Raw genomic sequence first — 25,806 nt, 5'->3', positions numbered from 1 at the left:
AATAAACCTTAATTGTAACGGTAAAGTGACGGAAACATTAATTTGAAACTCACGTGAGCATTTTAGAGACAATCGAATTCAAACCAAAACGTAAGAGCTAAATATGATTTCTCCCTTTCTAAATTTCAGGCACATTACGCAATTGATGACGGCTGGCTAGAAACCTCCCAAAATGATGCACTTTGATTAGCGTACTATAATGCCGAGTTGGCAGTAATATATGCAACCTAATATCTTTTACAGTAATATCATTTGCCCAACTCCTTGGATGGGCTTCCAACACGTCCCATATACATCAAGTCACTGGTGAAGGTTTGGAAGCACCAGTGACTTGCATTCATAGATATGCCCAACTCCTTTGTATTTGCATTCATATAATGCAAATACAAAGTGAAAGGATGCAAATACAAAATATCTTCCAATTCACAGAAGTACAAACTCATTCAAACTAGATTCACCAAGTTCTCAAATTCCTTTGGGATTTCCACCTTCAAAATTGTTAAAATCTAAGTGAATGTCTATCAAGTTAGTGAGATTGTCCAACTCGTAGTGGATTTTTCCACCCCCAATGACCAAAATGGGGTGGGTGGCCACCCCATGAATTTTTTTCATTTTTTTAAGGTTTATTTATTTAATTATTTGGGGTAACTTTACTTTAAACCCCTTAATTACCACTCGATTTGACAAGGAGTAATGCTTAGCACAAGAAAACTATCCGGGGGAAATCCGGACTTACTGCTAGGGTTTCTTGTCTTTTCTCCAACCGCTTCTCTCCCTTTAGGGGTGTTAAGAGATCAAGCCGCTTGCGAGCGAGCTCTGGCTCGGCTCGTACTCTACTCGAATATTAAATGAAGCGTTTCGTAAACACAAATTCCGGCTTAAATATTAAACGAAGCAAGCTCGGCTCGGCTAAACTCGTGAGCAAACTCGTATATTTTTTTTATTAAGTGACAAATAACATTATATAGTTAACATTACTCAATAATAACAAATATATTATATACCTTTGTTAATTTTTTTTTTTTTTGTTATTTATACATATGTGTGTATATATATTATATAGGGAGAGGCTTACATACAGTCTTTCTAAACTACCGCAATCTGCGGTAGTTTAAAAGGACCGCTGAGATCTTCCTAAAGGTAACTTTAACCCTTTAACCCAAAGCTACGGTGCTTCTCTTAAAAAAAAAAAAAAAAAAAATTGACGGCAAGGAAGATCCCGTTAAGTACTCCCATCCAAACGTTATCTCTCTTCTCTAAAGGTAGAAAACCCAAAAATTTTTTAATCAACGCCGGCCCTACTGAAGACTCCAAAAGCCATGACCTTGGACTCTTTCTTTCCAACTACAGAGGTAGTCAATCACTCTCCTGACAGGTTAGTTCCAATGCACCATCATCATTCATAATGGCAAGACATGCCAAAATCAACCAAAACAGTGTGGCCCATCTCCCATTGTGCTCTTCACTGTGCACCTTATTGGCTTATTGCACGACTGGCCAACATTGCAGACTTCTGGGCAGAGGCGAGGACTCCATTTTTGGGTAGAGTTGTTGCGCCACAACCCCTAAGAAATCCTAGGTCTATCAATATTGGGGTTTTCTACCCATAGCGACAACAGGATTGGAAGCATAAGAAAGGTCACCGTCGTTTAAGGGCTACCGGCGTCGACAAGCATCAAGAGGCTGAAGATTTCATCGATTTTGGGTTTTTCTACCCATAGCACACCAGAGAACAGAAAGAGAGAGAATTCAGAGAAGTTTTGGAGACGAGAGAGATGCGAGTTAACGGGCATCTTCGTCAACAAGTACCGAGAGGCTGGAGATTTTGTCGATTTTGGGCTTTTCTACCCATAGCACACCAGAGAACAAAGAGAACTCACAGAAGTTTTGGGGAAGAGGGAGATAACATTTGGCTGGGGAGTACTTAACGGGCATCTTCCTTGCCGTCAATTTTTTTTTTATATAAAAAAAAGCACTGCAGTTTTGGGTTAAAATTTCCTTTAAAAGATCTCAGCGGTCCTTTTAAACTACCGCAGATTGCAGTAGTTTAGAAGGACTGTATGTAAGCCTCTCCCAATTATATATATGTATAATAATAAATATATTTGATATTATCATTAATCATTTTATCATATGATACAAGTTATTGTGTCATTTAATAAAAGTATTATTTATACTTTGAAAATTGGAATCATATATCACATAATCATTAATCATTATATAATCATATTGTATATATGCATAAGTTATTGTGTTATTTAATTAATGCATTATAATTAGATAATTTATTCTTAGAAAACGTATACGGTATATCACATGATCTTAAATCTAATATAATATTAATATGAATTGTGAGATAATATGATCATATAATTTAAGTATGAGTGTATGATCATTAGATTATGATAAATTTAGGACTTAGAGTTTGAGCATCACCATTAAATTAAATGATTCACAATTAAGTAACTAATGAGTTTGTTGTAATTTATACATTATAATTACAATTTGCAGTTAGTAAAAATTTATCAATTTGAATTTAAATCATATGCCGTGAATCGTGATTATGAGATCATATAATATAATTATATAACAATTAACATTGACCCATATAATGATACAATCATATAAGTATATAAATGTTTACATATAAGTTACAATATATATTAATATTGACATTATATACTTGACCCGTGTTGAGCATTAACATTTTAACATATTAACTAAATAATACTATATGTAATATGATAATAGTGATTAATATGTGTGACATAAAACGTTTGACATTGTGATTTAAAGAACATTTAATCTTAAATAAGAAAAATATTGTGAGATAATATGATCTTATAATTTAAGTATGAGTCACTCATGAGGAATCTAGTACTTAGAGTTTGAGCATTACCATTAGATTAAATGATTAATAATTAAGTAACGAATGTGTTTCCTATAATTTATACATTATAAAGTTATAATCACAATTTGCGGTAAGTAAAAACTTAACAATTTGAATTTAAATCATATCTAGTGAATCGTGATGATAAGATCATATAATATAAGTATATAACAATTAACATTGACCCGATACAATCATATAATAATTAAATTAACATTAAATTGAAATAACAAACTGACCCTAAATAATATTAAATAACACAATTTTTATTTATAATTCTTAAATTTTGAATTTTGAATTTAATTTAATCGTATCCGTCCAATTTTTTATTGAATTTAATCTTGATTGTTGGACTTGATCAATGGAACAGACGGATCAAGATCCCCGGCTATTCCTTAAAAATTGCCAGTGGATTTTTTTAACAAATCTGAGCCATTGAATGCATCTAATGACTCAGAATAAAACACCCATTTTTTAGTAGATGGCATATTCCCAGGCATCTTAATTTCAAAATTTCAAATCTAAGTTTATTCTCTCTCAATATTCCAGCCTATCTTTACCTTTCTCTCTCTTTCTACCACTCTCGTTCAGCCCGGTTATGCGAAGTAGGCCCTCATCAACTCTCTCTCACCATCTTCTCAGGCAACATATCCAGTCAAAATGGTAGCCGAACCCTGTAGCTTAGGTCTCACCCTCTTCCCTAAGACCTTCAAGGTCGCACTTGACCCGTCGAGGCCGTACGATCTAGACGCCGACCTCAACACCATCGACAACCACCTTAAGTCGTCGGTAGTCTCTCTCTCTGATTAATTTCTTCTAATCGAACTTTCCTTCAGTAAATCTCCGTTCAAAATGGTAGCCGAACCTCGGATCTCGGGTTTCACCTTTTTACCCATGACATTCAGGGCCGCACCCGACCCATCTAGGCCGTACGACGCGGATTATCAAAAGTGAGATTCAAAATGTTGTGGATGAATGAAAAACAGAGAAAATGAAGAACAGAGTATGTGAGCACAGAAAGTATTCTTTGGTTGAATCACTAGGATTTCTGTATTAATGAATAAAAAATGTACAGAAGAGTATTTATACAACAGACTTTGCTGTAAAAAATACACTAAACTAATAATAAACTTCTCCACTAAGTTTTAGCTAATCAAACACATGTTTAATCCTAATCCAGCATATGTTTCATGTCTGTTCCAATACAGCTCATGCCAGCTAATTTAACACATGTTTCATGTGTATTCCAATACCCCCCTCAAGATGAACAACGTATATTAATAATGTTCATCTTGGATAGAAGTGTTTGAAAAACATCAAAACCAAGAGCCTTAGTGAACAAATCAGCTAGTTGATTAGTAGAAGAAACATGAAGTGTTCAAACTAGGCCAAGTTGGATCTTTTCTCGCACAACAAGGCGGTCAATTTCAATATGTTTAGTCCTCTCGTGGTAAACAGGATTAGCAGCTATATGAAGAGCTGCTTTACTATCACAGAATAAAAGAGCAGCTTGAGGATGAGGAATCTGAAAATCCTTGAGCAAATGAAGCAGCCAAGTTAACTCACAACAAGCAGCTACCATAGAACGATATTCGGCTTCAGCTAATGATCAGGAAATTGTGGTTTGCTTCTTAGACTTCCAAGAGATTAATGAATCTCCTAAGAAAACACAAAAACCAGATACTGATCTTCTGGTGTCTGGACAACCAGCCCAATCAGAGTCACAAAAAGCCTTTAAATGAAGAGCTGAAGATGCTGGAAAGAAAATCCCTTAGCTAGGAGCTGCTTTGATGTATCTGAGAATTCTATATGCAGCATCAAGGTGAGGCTGCCGAGGATCTTGCATAAACTAACTCAAAGTGTGGACTGAATATGTTAAATCGGGCCTAGTGATTGTGAGATAGAGCAACCTTCCAATCAACCTTCGATACATTGTGGGATCATCAAGTAAGGCTCCATCCATAGCAGAAAACTTGGTATTAGATTCCATAGGAAATTTGGAAGGCTTTGCAGCTAAATGACCAGCATCACTGAGAATATCTAGAGCAAATTTTCTTTGACATAGTGAAATCCCTTGAGAATTTCGAGCAATCTCCAACCCAAGAAAAAACTTCAAAGGACCCAAGTCTTTCAACTTAAACTGAGTGTTCAAAAACACAATCAAATCTACTATAGCTTGACCATCATTGCTAACTAGAACTATGTCATCAACATAAACTAAAAGGGCCATAAAAGAAGAACCTTTGGACTTAGTAAACAATGAATAATCGGCTTTGGATTGAATGAACCTGTGAGCAAGCAGAGTTGAGGAAAATTTGCTGAACCATTGTTGAGAGGCCTGTTTTAGACCATATAAAGACTTGTTCAAACAACAAACCCTATTGTCTCCCTTGGTGCCAAAGCCAAGAGGTGGTTTCATATACACTTCTTCATCTAGATCTCCATGCAAAAATGCATTGTTTACATCTAGTTGATGAAGCTCCCAATTATTGATTGCTGCCAATGCAAGTAAACACCAGACTATGGTGAGTTTAGCCACTAGAGAGAAGGTTTCAAAATAGTCCAAGCCTTCACATTGAGTGAATCCTTTGGCTATAAGTCTGACTTTGTACCTTTCAACTGACCCATCTGCTTTGTGCTTCACCTTGTAAACCCATTTACACCCAATAGCAACTTTGTTAGGAGGTACAGACACAAGAGTCCATGTATTATTATCTTCAAGAGTTTGATTTCAACTTGCATTGCTTCACGCCAACATGCATGCTGAACAGCTTGGTGATAATATTGTGGCTCAACATGTGTTGAAACCGAAAGAAGATAATGTTTATAAGAAGGGGACAGTTTATCATATGAAATGACAGATGAGAGATTATAAGGAATACCTTAATCCATTGGATGAATGCTTTGAGGTGATAAGGATGAAGTAGTTGGCATTTGACAATGAAAATGTTGTAAGTAACTAGGCTTATGTTTAATCCTAGATGATTTTCTAATGGGAATACTAGGAACATGTGTACTACAAACAGAATCCAAATGAGTTTCATGATTATTAAGTTCAGAAACATCATTAGAAATAGAAAGAATAGGATTATTAACAATATCAGTAAAATGATTTGGAATAGAAATGGAATTATCATCATAATCTGGAATAGGAGTTGGAAGAACAATGTTATGATGTATAATATGAGAGAGTTTAAAGTTTGGATGATAGGGAAAAACACTTTCATGGAATATAACATCACGAGAAATAAAAATTGTTTTAGTGGACAAATCAAACAATTTATTTCCTTTGATGTTATATGGATATCCAATGAAAACACATGGCTTTGCTCTTGAATCAAACTTAGATCGATTTCTAGTGAGAGTTGAAGCAAAACACAAACAACCAAATATTCGAAGATGAGAATAATTTGGAGGAGTTGAAATCAGACACTCATAGGGTGTTTTGTTAGACAAAATAGGAGTAGGAATTCTGTTGATTATATGAACAGCAAAAATAATACATTCACCCCAAAAAATAAGTGGCAGATTAGCTTGAAATCTTAGAGCTCGTGCTACATTTAACAAGTGTTGATGTTTTCTTTCAACTATTGAGTTTTGTTAAGGTGTCTCAACACAACTCAATTGATGAATGATGCCTTTGGATTGGTAAAAATCAAATAGATGGAATTCAAGACCATTGTCACTTCGAATGCATTTGACTTTAGATTCAAATTGGGTTTCAATCATATGAACAAAGGATTTAATCAAATTTCTGGTTTGAGACTTAGCAACCATTAGATGAACCCAAGTGAATCTAGAATAATCACCTACTATGGTGAGAAAATATTTAACACCATTGAAAGAATTAGTAGAAAAGGGACCCCAAATGTCACAATTCAGCAAATCAAAAGCTTTATTAGAAACAGAATGGCTTACAGGAAAAGGTAATCTTTGTTGCTTAGCCAAAGGGCAAATAGTACAACACTTATTGGAGTCAACAGATATGCTAGAATCTAATTGACTTAGAAGATTAAGGCGTGAATAAGACAAATGACCTAAATGGTAATGCCATACATCTGAAGAAACATTCTTAACAGAAAGACTAACAACAGGAATTGAATTGCTTGATGCAGGCTTTACTGGTTTATTGACCAAATAGAACAAGCCTTCATGTTCCTTACCCACTCCAATCATTCTCCAAGTCAACAGGTGATGAATAAAACAGAAATCAACAAGAAAAATGAGACAACAAGAGAGCTTTTTAGTTAGTTTACTTGCTGAAATGAGATTGAAAGTGAAAGATGGAACACAAAGCACATTGGTTAAAATGAATGAAGTAGAAATTTGAACTGTGCCAACATGTGTAACTAAAACAAATTGACCATTAGGTAGTTTTACAAATTTAGAAACAATTGATGTAATTGTAGTAAGAAAAGAAAGTGAACAGACCATATGGTCAGAAGCACATGTATCTATAATCCATGGATTGTTTTCAAGTTGAGAGGCAACTTGAAAAGATGAAATGGATGAGAAAACAGAGTGCGGAGATTGAATTGGAAAGAAGGTACCTGACATCTGAGACACTAGGTGACTCTGATGTTCACTTGCTTGGATGACTAGTGGAGCCATATCAGACTTTGGTTGCAGCAAAGCAAGCAATTGCTGAATTTGCTCCTGGATGATTGGCAAATTTGCAGGCAGATTAGTTGACAAGTTGCGGGATGACTCAAGATCAGAAACTTGATGAACAGAGTGATTGGCAGCAGGTCTCCCTTTGGTAAACTTGAAACCAGGTGGGAAACCATGTAGTCTGTAACACTTTTCAACAGTATGTCCGTATACACCACAGTGAATGCATGTAGGTCTATCCTTGCGGATGACATTCGATTTACCAAATCGAGTACTCGCATAAGCAGGAGAAGAATTGGGAGATGAAGAAGCAACCTTGACATTATTAACCGTCATGGCAGTAGTATTATGAAACATAGAATCAATCGAACCAGAAATCATCCTCTGGCGTTCATCTTGAACAACCAAGGAGAACACCTTATTAATAGGTGGAAGTGGATCCATTAACAATATTTGGCCTCTCACATGAGAGAAGGAGTCATTCAATCCCATGAGGAATTGAAGAATATACTCCTAGTGATGATACTCAGAGAGAGTTTTCACACCACCACAAGTACATTTACCACACAAACAGATTGGTATTGGACGATACATGAGTAATTCATCCCACAATCCTTTGAGAGCTGTGTAATAAGTGCTTACCGATTGATTCTCCTGAGTAATTGCAAAAATTGCCTTCTGAATTTGGAAGATCCTCGGGCCATTTTGTTGAGAAAAGCGATCACAAAGATCATTCCACATAGTTTCTGCTGAATCAACAGAAATGACACTGGTTGCAATTTCCTTCGTCACAGAATTGATGAGCCAAGAAAGAACCATATTATTGCAACGTGTCCATGCGAAGTAATCTGGATCAGAAGGCAGTGGTTTTGGAAGTTTACCATTGATGAACTGGAGCTTGTTTTTCGCTGTCAAGGTCATGGTCATGGATCTAGCCCATGTGTAGTAGTTTTCTCCATTGAGTGGAGAGGAAACAACCACTGAACCAGGACTGTCACCATGGTGAAGAAATAATGGATTTGAATCCATTGCAGAGTTAACAGAAGTTGAAGAAGTTGAAGAATTCGAAAGATTTGACTCCATGGAACAAGATGAAGCCATGATTGCAAAAAAAAAAAATCAAGAAGAAATCTGAATAGAAAGGAATGAACACGAAAGAAAATTGAGCTAAAAATGCTCTGATACCATATCAAAAGTGAGATTCAATATGTTGTGGATGAATGAAAAACAGAGAAAATGAAGAACAGAGTATGCGAGCACATAAAGTATTCTTTGGTTGAATCACCAGGATTTCTGTATTAATGAATAAAAAATGTACATAAGAGTATTTATACAACAGAATTTGCTGTAAAAAATACACTCAACTAATAATAAACTTCTCCACTAAGTTTCAGCTAATCAAACACATGTTTATTCCTATCCAGCACATGTTTCATGTGTGTTCCAATATAGCTCATGCCAGCTAATTTAACACATGTTTCATGTGTATTCCAATACGGATGTCGACCTTGACGCCAACGACAATCACCTCAATTCCTTGGGACACTCTCTTTGTGGTTAATTTCTTATAATCGAACATAATCTTAAGGTTTTGTTCAGTTCGTGAGTTTAAACTTTAATCATTGAATTTATTCTCTGTTTCGTTGTTCATAAAATTTATGGTGAGAAAATATGTTGGCAGTTTGGGATTTAGTTTTGATTTTGTGTGACTAGTTTTTTCTTTGGGATTTTTTTTTTTGGGTACATTTTATTATTGGTTTGAGTGTGTTGCAGATTTTTTCAATGCTTTTAGGTCGATTAGTAATTCCAAATGCGTTGAATCTAGATTTTTTTAATTTTAATTTTTTTTTTTTTTTTTTAATTCTGGAGCTCAATCAAGTACAGTTGTTGCCTCTTGGTTGGTTTATTTTTCATTAAGAAGTAAAGCTTCAATTTAGTACATTTGCTACTTCTTAGTTGATTTCTTTATCATCAATGAGAAATAAAGCTTGAAGCTTTCATTGTGTAACATGAATTTGCTGCTTGTCTGACGACAAGAGTAGTTACAGAAATTGGCATGTTGAATAGATGTTGTGGCCGAAATTGTGCCCAATTCTACCCTCTTCCATTTCTGTCATCATTATTAGTGTTATATTTACTACAGTTCTCTACCGGTAGATGAGTATGATTGTCCCCATTGTAACTTTGAACAAAATGAGTGGTTTCTTGCAGCATATAGATTTTGGAATATGTTGGTTATTGGCTGAGAGCCACCATTGAAGGTGAAGGGGTTATGGGTTATTAACACCGGTCCAAGATTCCCAATTGTATTTGTACATAGTAGTTCAATTGGTGTTATTCCTAGAGTTATTCTCCATATGTAATGCGCATCAAGAGTCTTAGTGTAAAGTTGATTTATTTGTAAACTTCTATATATACATCAATGCAAACCGGTAATTATACATTCCAAAGAATCCAAACCATAGAATTACTTGTTCTTATAGGCAGTGTTTGGGAATGGCCTGGGCTGGTACTGTACCAGGCCTCCTTCAATCCCAAAAAAAAAATATTTTTACCTCAAAATTAAGCCCAACATCTCTACTTTTTATACAACATCAATTATTATTTTTTATTATTATTCAAATAAAAAAATCACTACAAAACAAATTTTTTACATTTTTCCATATAAAATATATATTTTCACTTTTTCCCACAAAACATTTTCACTAAAACCAATCAAACACATATTCCTAAAAAAGTGTTACAGTACCGGCCCTGGTATAGCGCCAGCCAGGCCGTTCCCAAACACTGCCATACTTAATAGTGTAGTTTTACTGGCCTCTCTTTATGATGAGCCTAAATTTTTGATTCATTACCTTTTTTTTTTAGGTTTCAAACAAATTGGTCAATAAATGTAACTTGTGGATGTAAAATTGCTAACTCATGGATGTAATGAATGTAATCCATGGACGTAAATTATAATAAATGAATATACATCTTAATTTCATCTTCATCTCCTGCCAATAGAAATAGATATAATCTACAAATTGTCATATTGACTAAAAGGTTTTATACAATAGTAACATAATTTCCAAAATTAAATTGATTCTATTAATCACAAAAGTATCATCTAAACAACGCCAATCCACAATCAACGCCACCATTTAAACTTGCACCAAGATAGCAATCCTTTGAAATGTTTCTTAGTGAATGTTTCATAGTGATGATCGAAAAATTAATGTCCTGAACATGTTTTCAAAATCAAAGTTAATTTTCAAATCAATAAGAACGTGTTAAAACGTTTATTTCCATTTGTAAGTTTGGTACTTACCAAGGAGATTCCTGAGATTCATATTTGTATTTCCACTATCAGCAAGAGATGTTGGTGTAATATTGAATCCATCAGTTGCCTAAAAAACAAGATAACATTTAACTTGTTAGCTCAATATGAGATAGATGTATTATTCTATACAAGTATGAACAAATGTATAATAAAACTATAGGGAAACTTCATTTACCTCCCAAACTTTTGCGCCTTTTGCAGACAACCCTCATTGTTCAAAAACTCTCACTTTAATGTATCAAATTTTTATTTTCTTTCACTTTGCCCCTTCCTTTAGGATTTTGCAATTAAATTAGACGATCAAATGAGTAAAAGTCCTTTATACCCCTAAATTTTTTTAAAATTCCAATTTTACCCTTATTTATAAATAAAAAATTATTATTATAATTATTAGGGAAAACTTCAGTTTGGCCCCTTGACTTTCCAACCGATTTTACAAACCCTCTCAACTTTCAAATCTCTCACTTTGGACTCCTAAACTTTGAATTACTCTCACTTTTCGACGTTAAACTCAAACTGTTTGACTTTTTATGCCCATTATATCCTCACACAGTCCACTTAAAATTCTGAAAACCTTCAAAACTACAGCACCCACCCCAGCCCAAAACGACACCGTTTTTGGAATCTATTTTTTTTAAAAAAAAAAAAGAAAAAAAAAATTGGATCGGGGTGGCTCTAGCCACCCCTTTGTGCAAAAGGGGGTGGCCGGACCACCCAATTTTTTGCCAAGGGGGTGGTCCGGCCACCCCCCAAAGGCCAAAACCCATTCCTTTTTTTTCTTTTTTTTTTGGCCTTTTAGGGGTGGCCGGCCCACCCCCTTGGCAAAAAATTGGGTGGTCCGGCCACGCCTTTTTGCACAAAGGGGTGGCTGGAGTCACCCCGATCCATTTTTTTTTTTTTTTTGGCCTTTTGGGGGTGGCCAGACCACCCCTAAGGGCCTGGGGGTGGTTTCAGCTACCCCCATAGTGGCCGTAGGGGGTGGTCCGGCCACCCCCAAAAGTCCAATACCCATTCCCCTTTTTTTTTTCTTTTTTTTTTTTTGTGGCCCTTTGGGGGTGGCCGGACCACCCCCTTGGCCAGGGGGGGTGGGTTCGACCACCCGCTAGACTGGCCATGGGGGTGGCTGGAGCCACCCCCTTGTCCAAAAATGGGGTGGTTCAGCCCACCCCTTTTGGTCAAGGAGGTGGTTGGACCCACCCCGATCCGATTTTTTTTTTTTTTCTTTAAAAAATATTTAATGCCCAAAACGCTTTCGTTTTGGGCTGGGATGGGTGCTGTAGTTTGGAGCCAAAACGATGTAGTTTTCAGGTGAGGGTATAATGGGCATAAAAAGTCAAACCGTTTGACTTTAACGTTGAAAACTAACAAATGAGTCCTAAATGAGAATAATTCAAAGTTTAGGGATCCAAAGTGAGAGATTTGAAAGTTGAGAGGGGTTTGTAAAATCGGCTAGAAGTTTAGGGAGGTACACTGAAGTTTCCCCAAAAAATTATTTTTTACTAAAAAATAAGGGATTTTAGGTATTTTACACCCCTTCGTTAGGTTTCATAGAAAATCGTAACGGAATGGAGAAAGTGGAAGGAAATCAAAGTTAGATATACCAAAGTAAGAAATTTTGAACAATGGAGGAGTGTTTGTAAAAAGTGCGTAAGTTCGTGGGAGTAAATAAAGTTTCCCCTAAAATTATTCTATTATGTCATCAACAAACAAAAAATAAAATTATACAAGTCAATAAAAGACATTACTTTATACAAGGATATATATATATATATATATATATATATATATATATAGACACACACACACACATACGTTAACACTTTACCGGCTCTTAGGTTTAGGTTTAGTTTAGGTATTTTTTTTTAATTGGCTCTTACACTTAGGTTTAGATTAAAGTGTGCTCTTTTTTAAGAAAAAGGGACAAAATATAAAAAAGTCCTTCAAACTACTAGTTATTTGCAATATAGCCCCTTAATGTTCCAAAGATACTAAAGTAGCCCTCAAACTATCAAAATGTATCAAAAAGCCACTTATTTTTTTTATATTCCTATAATACCCCTATTCTTTTTAGTGACTAATTATTTATTTATTCCAAAAAACTTTTGTTTTTTGGTATTTATTCGCCCATTGGATTTTTTGTATTTTTCACTAATTTTTAGGTTTTTATTTTTATTTTTATTTTTTACAATTATTTTATTATTTTATTTGTTAAAAGAATAGGGGTATTATAGGAATATAAAAAAGTGGTCTTTTTGATACATTATGGTAGTTTGGGGGATACTTTAGTACTTTTTGAACATTGGGGAGCTATATTGCAAACATCTGGTAGTTTGTGGGGCTTTTTTATATTTTTCCAAAAAAAAAAAAAAAACATAAACAAAACAAAAAGAAAGGATCTAAACACAGATAATAAATAACAAATAGCAGTAAAACAACCTGAAACCCATATACAGCAAACTCATTAAAAGATCAAAATAAACAGTAAAAATGGACAAAGTGTAAGAAATTTCATTTAAAGTATGTCCCTTATGCTACATATATTATTGTAATTATAAAATATATATAATTACGGTGTTCTGTGATTTATTCCAATTAAAGCTTATTCTAAGAAATCAAATATTCTGAATTAAATTGTTGATTTAATTCTTGTGGAAACAAATATTTGAATTCATTACTGATTTTAGTTTGTTGAATCAAATAAGCTGTATTGATTATTTATTTGATTTTTATTCCTTAATGGGAGGAATAATTAATTTAACAGTTCTAATTGAGGGTTCATGACCTACCTATAAATAGGATACGTGTATTTCATCAATTGACACTGGTAGGCATAGGTCTAATTTTTTAGTTTTCTAGATTTTATTGCTGTGAAGCTGTTCTTCAATTGGCTTAAACAAAACATGGCTAAAGGTATTTATATAATTATTCATTTCATTACTAATTTTATTGTCAATTAACATTTAATTATATATTGAATTCTTACATGTGGTATCAGAGCTTCTCTAAGCCATATTTGCCCAGTCTAATTTTTGGGATATGCGTATGCCTACTGTAAAATTTTATTTTTGTTTCAATAATATTTATTTTGTTATTTGATTATTGAAACAAAAAAGTTGAGATTTCCGGCTGCCTCAAGCGTCAAACAATTCTTTTTTTTTTTTTTTTTAATTTGTTTTTTAAATTGAAGAAGAGATATATTAAAGAGAAATTTAGATTTGAAGTATTAGCACTAAATTTAGGATGATAAAATTCTTTTTAAGTGATACTGTTCCTAAAGGGTTAACCTTTCACCCCTAGGTTTTAATTTTAAATCCAAAAATAAATTTTGAGGCATTAGAAACTAAATATTAACTCATAAAGATTTAATAAAAAAAAAAAAAAAAAAACCAAAATCTAGCAGGATTAAGAAGAAATAGATTTTTCTACAACTTTTTATTTTTCTAATAAAGACACATCAGACTTTGGTAGACACTTGTCTGACTCTTGACAGCCTGATAGCAGGACTCGAAACACAATATGGTGAAGAGCATGAAACCTATTACACGGCTATGTGCCGATTAAGTGTTCGAATAACACAGCAACTTAGCAAGGGTCTCTTTCAGCATTGCGTTTACAGATGGTTCAAGACCTAATGCAGTGTGCATCTGGTTTGCCCATGACGGTTTGTTGATGCCCATGACGGTTCAGTGTGCATCTGGTTCACCCGGCTCAGAAACCACCGCGCCGTTTAGCAATTCCGGTGGGTGGCTGGCCGTATAAGGATTGTCGCTTGTCGGCATCGATCACGGAAAAAGGCCCCGCATGAGGCTGAGCGGCAACCCGCTGCCACGCATAAGGTTGAGCGAAGGCAGCTGCTGCCGCTGCCACTGCTAGCGGCATTTTTGGCCGCATGTAGAGAGCAGCGGCCATCACTGCCGCCTGTGAGGACAGCAGTGGCAGCCCGTATGGGGCTGCCTATGAGCTAGTTGGGTGGTGGCCCCTTGCCATTAACAGTGGTCGTTTGGCAGTTTGAGCGTCGGCTCTTGGTGGCCGGCGCATGAGGAAGGCAGCGGTGGCGGGGCATTACGAAGAAGAATAAAGGGGTGGCAGCTAGGTTTGGGGTATTTCCAGGTTGGGGAGTTAAGGATCCGGGTAGGGTTTCTAACCCATAAGGAATCGGGTCAAGTGCTTTTGGGCCACTGGGTATGGGTTCATTTTAACCCAAGCCCAATTCAGTTAAAAAAAAAAAGGGAGAAAACAGTTTTGGGCTTATATGGAATTAGAACCTGGGCTCTCAAGGTTAAAGGGGCCTAAAACATTTTGCCATTAGGCCATGCATTTTCATATACTTCTATATTGCAATTTAATATATGTTATCATTTAAATTGTTTAGCATTAAAATTATTATTTCTTTAATGCATGGACTTAAGATTAAATTTGTTCTTTTATTGTTTAAATAAATTGTTTGGTACCTAGACTTGAGAATAATTAACTAAGCCAAATATGTTGGTGAATAATTATGGTATTATCTAAAATTGCAATCCAAAAGCTCTGGCAAGGCAAGTCCTGGGATTTAAGTGTGCCATTGTGCGCCCCCTCACTTACCTGGGACACTATCCAATTGTACTTTGGAAAAATACTGTTTACCCACTGACATGTTGGTTTTATCTTTTATTCTTGGGAACTTTATTTTGGCATCTATATAGTTATTGGATGTTAACAAAGTCATGATTATCATAATAATTTTGGGAGAGTCACAACATCCCGATTTTATAATGATAATTGCATCAAGATTATATATGTGAACTTCATAAAAAAAAAATAACATCATGTTATAATTAATTCATAAATTTAATTATTAATCCCCACGGGGACGTTATTCTTTTTATCACATAATTAGAATAAGATAGTAAATTTAACTTTAAAAATAAAATTTCTCTTGGGCCCACAGGTACGGAGAATTTTATTTATTAATGTTAAATTTATTAGTCCTATTAATAAAGAGTAAATTTCATGCGTGTTGCAACATTTGTCCACAGGTAGGTTGAAATTTACTATTAAATTAGTATTGGTTAATTTAAATAAATTAGATGTTAATAAAATTGTAATTATCATAATAATTTTGGGAGAGCCATAGCATCCCGATTTTATAATGATAATTACATCAAGATTATATATGAGAACTTCATAAAAAAAATTAACATTGTGATGTAATTAATTCATAAATTTAATTTGCCAATCCCCACAGGGACGTTTTTATTTTTATGACTTAATTAAAATAAGATAGTAAATTTAACGTTGAAAATAAAATTTTTCTTAGGCCGACAAGTACAGAAAATTTTAATTATTAATGCTAAATTTATTAGTCTTATTAATAAAGAGTAAAGTTCATGCGTGATGCACCTTTGCCTACAGGTAGGTTGAAATTTACTATTAAATTAACATTCGTTAATTTAAATAATGTTATTTCATAGCATTAAAGTATACTATTTTTTTGATTATTGGATGTATTCCTACTACTTTAATTATTAGAATTTTATGTTTCAATAATTCCTAGTGGTAATTTTTCCTGACTGAAAAGAAAATGTGCTTTTCAATTTGGGGTATTTGGAGACTAAATTGGCGTTTCATGTGGACGAAATCAAGTACGCCACATGAGATTATTAAACATGAACGATTATAGTAATTCAAATCGCTTAAGTTTCAACGTTCATGAAATCTCATATCAATGAAAACATTAGAGTTTTATTCATTAATGTTTTAGGGCCAAAGAAAGGTCGTTGAGGAACATTTAGTGAGTTCCAATAAGGCTTTGGCCTGCACCCTAATAGAAAAGCTTTAAAGTAAAACCTTTTACAGTTTCAAAATGTGCTATAGAAATGAAGGACATAACATCGCGTTATAAAATCCCTAAAGGTTGAGTTTTTGAGTCATTGTGGTCAATTTTATTTTAAATTCTCTCATCTAAATATGGTATTTTTCAAATATCTTGTGGCACACATAAGAATAACTGATCAATAAAGAAACTTCTGATTATGTGTGTTCAAGAATATGAGATATTACAACATGAGAATACATAAGTTACTCATGTTACAAAAACTACCTTGATAGTCAATCATGTCCAATAGTTGTTGAATGAGAACAAGGTGCCAACAAAGTGTTATGGCAATTAAGATACTTGTTTCTCTTATACTAAGGAAAATTATGGGCATATAAAGAATGATTGCATATAGTATCATAAATGACTTGAAATAAAGGTAATCTCATACATTTACTGTGTCATGAATCTCTTTTATTGACTCTCCTAAGAGTGCGTCTTCTGTGTGGACGTTGCACAAAAGTCACATTTTGTGCAACCCACACAATGAATGACAACTCAGCATGTAGCAAATTAGAAAATAGGTATGCCTACATCTGATTATACTCTCATCAATTCATCATAAATTAAAACCAACAGAGAACAATCCTTCACGCCCAACCCAGTTCACCGTCCTTCACGCCTAACCGTTACCATGCCTAGCCCACCGCCAGCACCACGCCCTGCCCACCGGTACCCTTCCCAGCCTACGCCCAGCTCGCCCAACCTGCCCAGCAACCGGCACCACGCCCAATCCACCGGTAAGTTCCTGGCGAAGAGAGAAGGAGAGAGATCTGGCGGTGTTCTGGGGTGGCGCGCAACCAACTCGGCCAGATTTGGATGTCGCTGTCTAGGGTGGACAGCGACATTTAAGGATTTTATCACCCTAAAGGCTGAAAAAAGGAACTCCGGTGTCGGAGAAACAGCCAGACCCGTGGGTTTAGCTGTGACCTGCCACCCCCATGGGCTGATGCTCCTCCAAGGCTGCAACTTCTAATTTTTATTTTTTTTTAACTGTAAGAATAGGAATTATTATGGTATTTTGTTCTCATTTTAAGTTTATGTAATAGGCTGATGTGTCAACTGCTGAATGGTGTGCACAAAACAGGGGTTTTGTGCATCGACCACATTGAAGATATTCTCCTCTCCTAAATACTATGTGGATTGAATTTGGTTTAGTGGTCCACGTTGTCAACATAATGCAGGGTTTTCTAAATAATACTGGTTTACAATTGGAGGTTGTTGTGATCTATAGATTAATTTTAAAAATTCAGTTATGTTATTTTGACCTTAATAATGTTTTTATATATTCCACAATTCTTTTATAAATTTAATTTCTATTTTAGTTTGTTAAAATTTTTGGTGGAATATTAAATTAATGGTCTATTTAAAATTGATCTAGATCCCAATTTTTTGAAAATTAATCTCTGCATATAAATGTTGACATAAAGCAGAGTCCTATGAATGATGAAATCCTCTACGTTATGGCATTGGAGATTGGAATATATCTCTATAAAGAATAAAAGGTCGATAAATGATAGAGTCTTTTACGACTCTTGAAATTTACTATATTTGGTATTTATGTGCACTGTATTAAGGAAAGACAGACCAACTATACCACTAAATATGCTAACAAAAGGATTTTCGAGATTCTTGAGATCATGTACAAGTGTAGACATTTTCCATAGTTTTTGCCTAAATGGTTAGAGATATCCTATCTCTTTCGGTAATAACCATATAAGATTTATGTAGCTCTATATTCTAAATCATAATGTTTGGGCATTAAATGCTTTCAATACCTATAAGATAAAAGTAGAGAAACAAAACAAAAGAAAGTCAAGATCGTAAGATCTGATTGAGGCAGATAGTATTATGATAGGTACATGAAAGGTAATACTAATATTCTAGTATCTTAATAGAGTGAAGCCTTGAAAACCGCTGTGTATACATTTAACTGGGTTTCATTCTGAGTTGTCCATAAGACATATAAATTAAGGAATGAATGGAACCAAGTTCAAATTGTTTACACATATGGGGTTGTCCTACTATAGTGAGGATTTATAATCCACACCTAAGGTAATTAGATTCAAGGACAACTAGCGGAATTTTATAGGTTATACAGTAAACTCCAAGGGGTTTAGGCTTTATTGTTTTTCATTTAGTCTTAGAATTGTTGAGTCTAAATATTCAAAATTTATAGAGAATGTTGAACTTAGTGGGAGTGCTTATCCTCAAAAGATTGAATTAGAGGAAGCACGAGAGTTTATTGAAACCCCTTCATATGAAGGGTGTTTGATTGTGCTTAAGGAAAATCAAATTGATTATCTTGAACCACAATCGATTTTCGAACAGTCAACTCATAAGGAACAAGTTCAGAATGAACCTACTCAGACTTTGTCAAAAGTAAATGAAGTAGTATTAAGAAGATTCTCTAAAATAAGGTGACCAACATTCCCTAGTGATTATGTTGTATACTTCTAGGAGTTTGATTTTTATGTCAGACCTAAGGATGATCCAAAATTGTTTTCACATCATTTTGGGTGGAGATAACTTCACATTGTGTTTTCAATGCCATGAAGGAGGAGATGAAATCCTTGGCTAAAATTCAAGTTTGCAATCTTGTTGACTTACCAAAGGGAGTTGTAGCCATAGACTGCAAATGGGTTTACAAAACCTAAAAGGATGCTTACGGGTAATGTTGAAAGATATAAAGCTAGACTTGTAGCCAATGATCTTACTCAAAAGGAAGGCATTGATTATCATGGTATGAGTAGCTCATTTTGGTTTAGAGTTACATCTAAAGGGTGTGAAAAACAATTTTCCTAAATGAGGATCTTAAGGAGGAGGTGTACATAAGACAACTTAAAGGTTTTATTGATAACAGTCAGAAAGCTTGCAAATTAAGGATATCTATTAATGGACTAAGATATGCCTCTCACTAGTGGTATATAATATTTTACAAGGTTATTGCCTTACATGGTTTTATTGAGAACCTTGTTAATCATTGTATATACCTTAAGGTCAGTGGGAGTGAAGTTACTTTTAGTCTTGTATATAGATAATATTTTGCTTGCAAGCAGCAATTTAGGTTTACTACATAAAATTCCTCTCACTAAAGTTTTGGGAGAGATTCATAATGAAGAACTATGAATCTTCAGTAGCACCTATTATTAAAGGGGATAATGTCCCAAAATGTATTAGAATAAGAGCAGATGAAAAATATTCCATATGTATGCACAAGCCTACATTAGATCTGACATTAAAATAGCAGTTGGACTATTGGGTCTATATAGTATTGTGGAATATGCAATGAACCAAGAATTACTGTTTAACCTAAAGATACACTTACCATTTGGTGGTGTTTATTTAGGTTTGATTTTTGCTAAATGTGTAGATAGTAGAGAATCAACTTCAGTATATATGTACTAACGATGCAGTAAACAGACTACAGTTACTACATCCACCATGAAAGCAAAAACCATTACATGCTGTGAATTAATTACACATGCATTATGGTTGAGACATTTTTGTTAAAGGTCTCAAGATTGTCAACTTTATAGTTAGACCCATAAAGATCTTATGAGTTAATTCTACTACAATTATCTTTTTTTTTTTAAGAATAAACTGAATAGAAGCAGAAGTATGTATATCGACATAAATTATTACTATGAAAGAGAACATTAAGTGACAATAAGTGTCTATTGACCATATAAGTATTGAATTAATGATTGCAGATCTCATGATTAAAGGTTTACCGGTAAAAAAAATATAAAGTCATGTGGAATATATGAGATTCATTAATTTTTGTTTAGTTTATCTTTAATTGGTCTATAAACATAAATATAATGTTATAAAGATTTTTGTGCGCATAAAGATTTTTGTGCGCATATATATATATATTATTCTTATCCGTGGGGATAAAAGTAAAGTTGGACCCAAATGACTTATAAGAAGTTCATTCATAAATACATTATCCATAAATTACTAATTTAGGGAAGTATTGCACATTGTGATACATGGAAGGGACAGTTTATCATATAAAAGCTTTACTGTCATGATTCGTGAGTAGTATTCCTTGAGTGAATGGGAAGATTCTATGAATGATTGAAGTAAATAAGGTAATGGCCATATCATAGAACTGAACACCATAAGGAATTTATGTGTCATAAGGGTCAAGTGGGAGAATGTAAGAAATTTCATTTAAAGTATGTCCCTTATGTCACATATATTATTGTAATTATAAAATATATATAATTACAATATTCTTTGATTTATTTCAATTAAAGCTTATTCTATGAAATCAAATATTCTGAATTAAATTGTTGATTTAATTATTGTGGAAACAAATATTTGAATTTATTACTGATTTTATTTTTTGGAATCAAATAAGCTGTATTGATTATTTATTTGATTTTTATTTCTTGATGGGAGAAATAATTAAGGTAATAGCTCTAATTGAGGGTCCTTGACCTACCTATAAATAGGGCATGTGTATTTCATCAATTGACACTCACTGGTAGGTCAGAAGAACCTCTCAATAATTTTTTAGTTTCCAAATTTTATTGCTGTGAAGTTGTTTTTCAATTGGCTTGAGCAAAGCATGACTAGAAGTATTTATATAATTATTCATTCCGTTGCTAATTTTATTCTCAATTAGCATTTAATTATATATTGAATTCTTACCCATAGTACTCAAAAGAGAAATACCAGCTTAATAATGTTATTTTCTAAGATTCTTCCTTACAAATATCAGTTGCGGTCCGAAACATTTGCAAAATGTCAAAGCTTTATTGGTGGTGTTTTTTTTTTTCGTTTTTTCCTAGAGTAGGAGATGAAAAATAAGAAGAAGCAAGGGATCTCATTTTCCCCTTTCCCACTTACGAGGGAAATTTTTTTTTAGAGTGAAAAAGCAAATCCTTTGGAGGGAAATTCTAAAAAAGTGGGTGTTTTATTCTGAGCCATTAGATGTATCCAATGGCTCAGATTTGTAAAAAAATACCCCGGCAACGACCTATAAATAAAACCCTAACCCTAACCTAAATTTCATTGTTCCGGAGACTATCACCTGCCGCCCCTCTCTCTCAGACGCTCACAGATTATCGTCTGATGATGCGACGTCTCACTTTCTCATCATCAGACTCACGATTATCTGTGCTCTCGGCGTCTCGCGCCTCGCGGCCTCGCCTCTGTGGCTTTGACGCTCCGTGCTCTCCTCCCCTCTCACGGTCTGTCTCGCCTCTCAGTGAATGTATGTTTGGTTTTCTTTGGTTTTGTTTAGATTCAGAGGTTCTCACGGTTTTCTCGCCTCACGGTTTCTTTTGTTTTGTTTGGTTTTCAGCCCATCTTGTTTAGATTCAGAGTCTGCCCTCGACGCTCTCAACCAGTGTGTAACGGTAATGTGTGTTTTTCAGTCTGGTTTTTTTGATTTAGATCGGAATGTGATTTGAAGGCTTTTTGGTTGATGGGTAAGCCGTATTTAGGGTTTATGGGTATCGTTCTTTTTGCCCATGTGATCACTTTTGGTTTTGTAGGTTCACTTGGTAGAATGAGTTTGATATCTTGAACTGTGTTTGTTTGCTTTCATTTGGGTGTGCGATTATGTGTCATTTACAAGTCCTGATGTAACTTATTGTGAATTATTTTGTGTGTAATATGTGTAGTCTTTACCCTTTTTTCTTTGTTTTTTCTTGTTTTTTTCGTTTTGATTTCTCCTCCTCTGGTAGTGGCACATAGATCCCGTTTTTTTAGTTGTTTTTGGATTTCTAATATGAGTTTGATTGTTCTGTGGGTTGAATCTAGGTTTTCTCATTTTTAGGGAAATATATGGGCCTTTCGTGTGAAGTGTTGTCAATTTTAGTGATATTTTAGGGAAATATATTTTGATTGTTTTTGCTAATCTGAGATTTTTTCATCTTCCAACTCTGTAGAGATTTCTCAAATGAGAAGGTGCTTACGCAAGTCGTAGGCCTTTTGTAATTCACGTGTCCGATGATTTTGATGGTTTTGATGATGAGTCGGATCTTGAATTCCAATCCTACTTGATGGGTGAAGTGGGATCAGTAGAAGGTGTTTTGTGTGAGCTAACCCATGACCATGAACTTGATTTTAAGGTATGTTTCTATTTAGATTCAGATATTGTTTGTTATGTTTTCAACTCGATAGAGCTTTAACATATTTACACAATCTTTATAGATATGTGACTTGAAAATTAGGATCCTTTCATCTTCACATCCATAGGGTTATTTTTAAAATCTACTACTGCTGCTGCTTCTAGTACTTATTATTACCAAATATTTACGGAGGTAGGTTATCTGGGTTTTTCCTTTAATTTTTTTTTTCATATATAATTCCTTGTTAAACCTGGATGTATAATGATTTATGTGTTTATCTTTTGTTCTTTACTTTTCTTTTTGAATTTTGAGTTATAGTTTTGATTTTGTCTGGTTTTCTCATTAATCATTTTTTCTTGGTGCATAAAAATACTGTTTAGTTTGACTAACAGGAGGAAATTAGAAACAAAATTTCTGCATAGAGACAGATTTGATGGGTCGAAGTGAAAAGTCCAGTTCTGTACTCACTCGAGTTGAGAGATATAGATAAGCAAGATGGGAAATGGATAGGAAACTTGATACTCACTACCAACGCAAGATGTAAGACCATTTGCTATTTCTTTATATTTCATTCATTATTCTGAAGACGTATTTGTTATTTTGGAATATCCTAGTTTCTATGGTCGTTTCTTTTTGCTACCTTTGCCTGCTACGTCTAAATTCCTAGACTTTGTAATAGACCTATAAAGTAGCATGACCTTTCTAGTTGCTGATGTTTCATCCTTCTATATGAATTTTCTTTTCTCATAGACGTGATATTGTTTCTCTGTAGAATATAGTAAAGAATAACATATGAGGGCAGGAGGTAAACTTGTAATTAATAGGAATTAAAAATGAATAGCCGACTGAATATGCTTTTTATGATGATTTTGGTTTATCTATTTTGGTATATAAATTGAACAAAGTCATTTGTCTTACCACCATCATAGTATGACATTTAAGGATGCAAACTTTGTTTTGGCATCCATTGCTGCCTCTTGCTGGAGCATGATTGAATTTGTTTTAATGTTCAATGTTCACTAATCTTGAAATCTAAATTGCATTGTGAATTTATTTTATCGTTCTCTGGGTAGTGTAATGGATGCTATTTTCTCCTTTCGTATTCACAGAAACAATTTTTGACATTTTCTTACAACCATTGTAGTGCAGAAGCACTTGATAATCACTTGACTGCTGTCCAGCGGGACCATGAATTGAGATCACAGATAGAAGAAAGAAAAATGAGAAGTGATGCAGCTTATGAAGAGGCCAAAAGAAAGGAAAAGGCTCTTCAAGAAGAAAAATTACGCCAAGAAAAAGCTAAAGTGGAATCTGAGGTATGTTGACTCAACCTTTTAATTATTTGCTGTTTTCCTGGTAAAATTTTTGTTAATAGTTTTGCAAGCTTCCTTTGTTCACGATATTCTGATAGATATCATTTGATATGCTCTGTAGAGTTATCTTGTCGGTTCTTGGATTGTGACCAAACTGGAACTCCATTGGCTTTTGAAACGTCACTTTTGTTCTTTGGGGTTTTCATTTTTCAATTTTCCACTGAACTTTACAAGACAGTTGCATCAAATTTTTTAACCAACTTAACTTGCTTACTCTGCCTTTCAAGTTTTCTTTTATTCATTGCTACATTGTTTCAGAGTCCTGTATTTCTGTGAGAAAAATACTCCTCTCGCTTGTGTTTGTGTTATGTCTTCGTTTGAAATAAATATCCATTTCTTCATCAGATGCATTCTGTTTTCCACTACCTCTAACTGGTTTCTGCTCACTTGTCCCCCCCCCCCATCTGGTGAATCCGATATATTGTCAAAGTACTTCAGATACATTAGCTACTAGAGTTTCAGGGAAGGTACTACTGAATTTTATCAATAATTAAAAAATGTTTTGAATTCAGTCCAGACTTAGAGCTGAGGAAGCAAAAAGAGGTGCTTTGGAAGCTGAGAGAAGAGAAGCAAAGAAGGTGCAGGAAGGGAAGCTATTTAAACCTCAACTAGAGCTGCTGCTTGGGTGGCACAAATGGATGCCAATTCTCGACTTCAAATGAATCCAAAGGGTTTGCATATGATGCAGCAAAAAAATCACAATCTGCAAGTAATATTTTTTTTCTTTTTTTTTTTGTGCTTGATGGATTTGTTGTTATAACATGCTTTGCCAGTGTGTTTTAACATTTTTTCCCTCATCTGAGATATTAATTGCAATGTGACAATAGGTAATTGCAGCAGAAAGTGCTCTAAATTTAGAACACGAGATACTAAAGAAATTTAAAGAGATAAACAAAAGAAACAATCTTAAATCTGTAGTGTATCTCTTTAAATTTCTGTAGTCTCTCCTGTTCTAAATTTAGAGCACTTCCTACTGCCATTACCTATTGTCACATTGCAATTAATATCTCAGATGAGGGAAAAAATCTTAAATGAACCAAGTCACTAACTAAACACACTGGCAAAACATGTTATAACAAATCCATCAAGCACAAAAAAAAAAAGAAAAAAAATATTACTTGCAGATTGTGATTTTTTTGACAATTACCTATTGTCACATTGCACTTTCTGACCCGTTAATTCAATACAAAGTTAGATGGTTAAAGTTAAGATTTTTGACCTGTTTAATTAAATGAGTCAAGTTAGAGTTGATTTATATGCTTTTTTTTTTTTTTGAAAGGATTATACTCATGCTTTGATATGGCAATGAAACACAAATTGCCGACTCTACATGTGAGGCACAAGCTTTCTTGGGCCAAAAATAAGAAACTTGTGTGAATAAAGTTGATTTTTTTCGTTCATTTTATTAGACCGATATATGTTCAAAATATGTAATTTTTACATGGAAAACTTGTGATTCTCATGAATATTTTAAACACATATTAATTAAATAAAGCAAATTCTTCAAACTCAATTTTTTTTTTTTTTTAAAAAGTTTGTCCAACTACTTTTTAACAAAAGAAAAGTAATACATGAGCATGTTGAGTTGGGCTCCTTCTTGCCCGGTTGGACTGGAGTTTTGAATGTTGTGCGTGAGCTTGGACCTAGTCTACTATCTTAATACG

At 34.2% G+C, this 25,806-nt stretch overlaps 1 protein-coding gene and 1 pseudogene across 5 annotated transcripts; one reads left to right on the top strand and one right to left on the bottom strand.

The window, feature by feature from the left end:
- Positions 1 to 4,268: 4,268 nt before the first annotated feature.
- LOC148583440 (uncharacterized) lies at positions 4,269 to 8,602 on the bottom strand (annotated as a pseudogene).
- Positions 8,603 to 21,720: 13,118 nt separating this feature from the next.
- Positions 21,721 to 25,542, top strand: LOC148583439 (uncharacterized). Of its 5 annotated transcripts, none has more exons than XR_015909316.1 (6): positions 21,721 to 21,907; positions 21,998 to 22,052; positions 22,587 to 22,769; positions 23,150 to 23,309; positions 23,919 to 24,085; positions 24,655 to 25,542. XR_015909316.1 is itself a non-coding variant. In XM_088510955.1 (6 exons), exons 4-6 carry the CDS (start codon positions 23,272 to 23,274, stop codon positions 24,802 to 24,804), a joined length of 360 nt encoding a protein of 119 aa, XP_088367081.1. In that variant the 5' UTR covers positions 21,721 to 21,884; positions 21,998 to 22,052; positions 22,587 to 22,769; positions 23,150 to 23,271; the 3' UTR covers positions 24,805 to 25,542. The 5 variants fall into 5 exon arrangements, 3 of the variants coding, with proteins under 3 accessions (XP_088367081.1, XP_088367082.1, XP_088367079.1); XR_015909317.1 differs by having other exon boundaries at positions 23,914 to 24,085; positions 24,660 to 25,542; XM_088510955.1 differs by having other exon boundaries at positions 21,721 to 21,884; positions 23,914 to 24,085.
- The last annotated feature ends 264 nt before the right edge of the window (positions 25,543 to 25,806 follow it).

Source organism: Corylus avellana, chromosome 10 (assembly GCF_965113065.1).
Source record: "Corylus avellana chromosome 10, dhCorAvel1.hap1.2, whole genome shotgun sequence".
Taxonomy (NCBI): domain Eukaryota; kingdom Viridiplantae; phylum Streptophyta; class Magnoliopsida; order Fagales; family Betulaceae; genus Corylus; species Corylus avellana.
The sequence above is the reverse complement of the archived record's forward strand: the minus strand, read 5'-3'. Positions and strand labels throughout refer to the sequence as shown.

Coding starts and splice junctions, on each gene's coding strand:
- LOC148583439 (XM_088510955.1), top strand. CDS start 23,272: ATGGATAGGAAACTTGATACTCACTACCAACGCAAGAT. Junction 23,310..23,913: donor ACTCACTACCAACGCAAGAT/GTAAGACCATTT, acceptor CAACCATTGTAG/TGCAGAAGCACTTGATAATC. Junction 24,086..24,654: donor AAGCTAAAGTGGAATCTGAG/GTATGTTGACTC, acceptor TTTTGAATTCAG/TCCAGACTTAGAGCTGAGGA.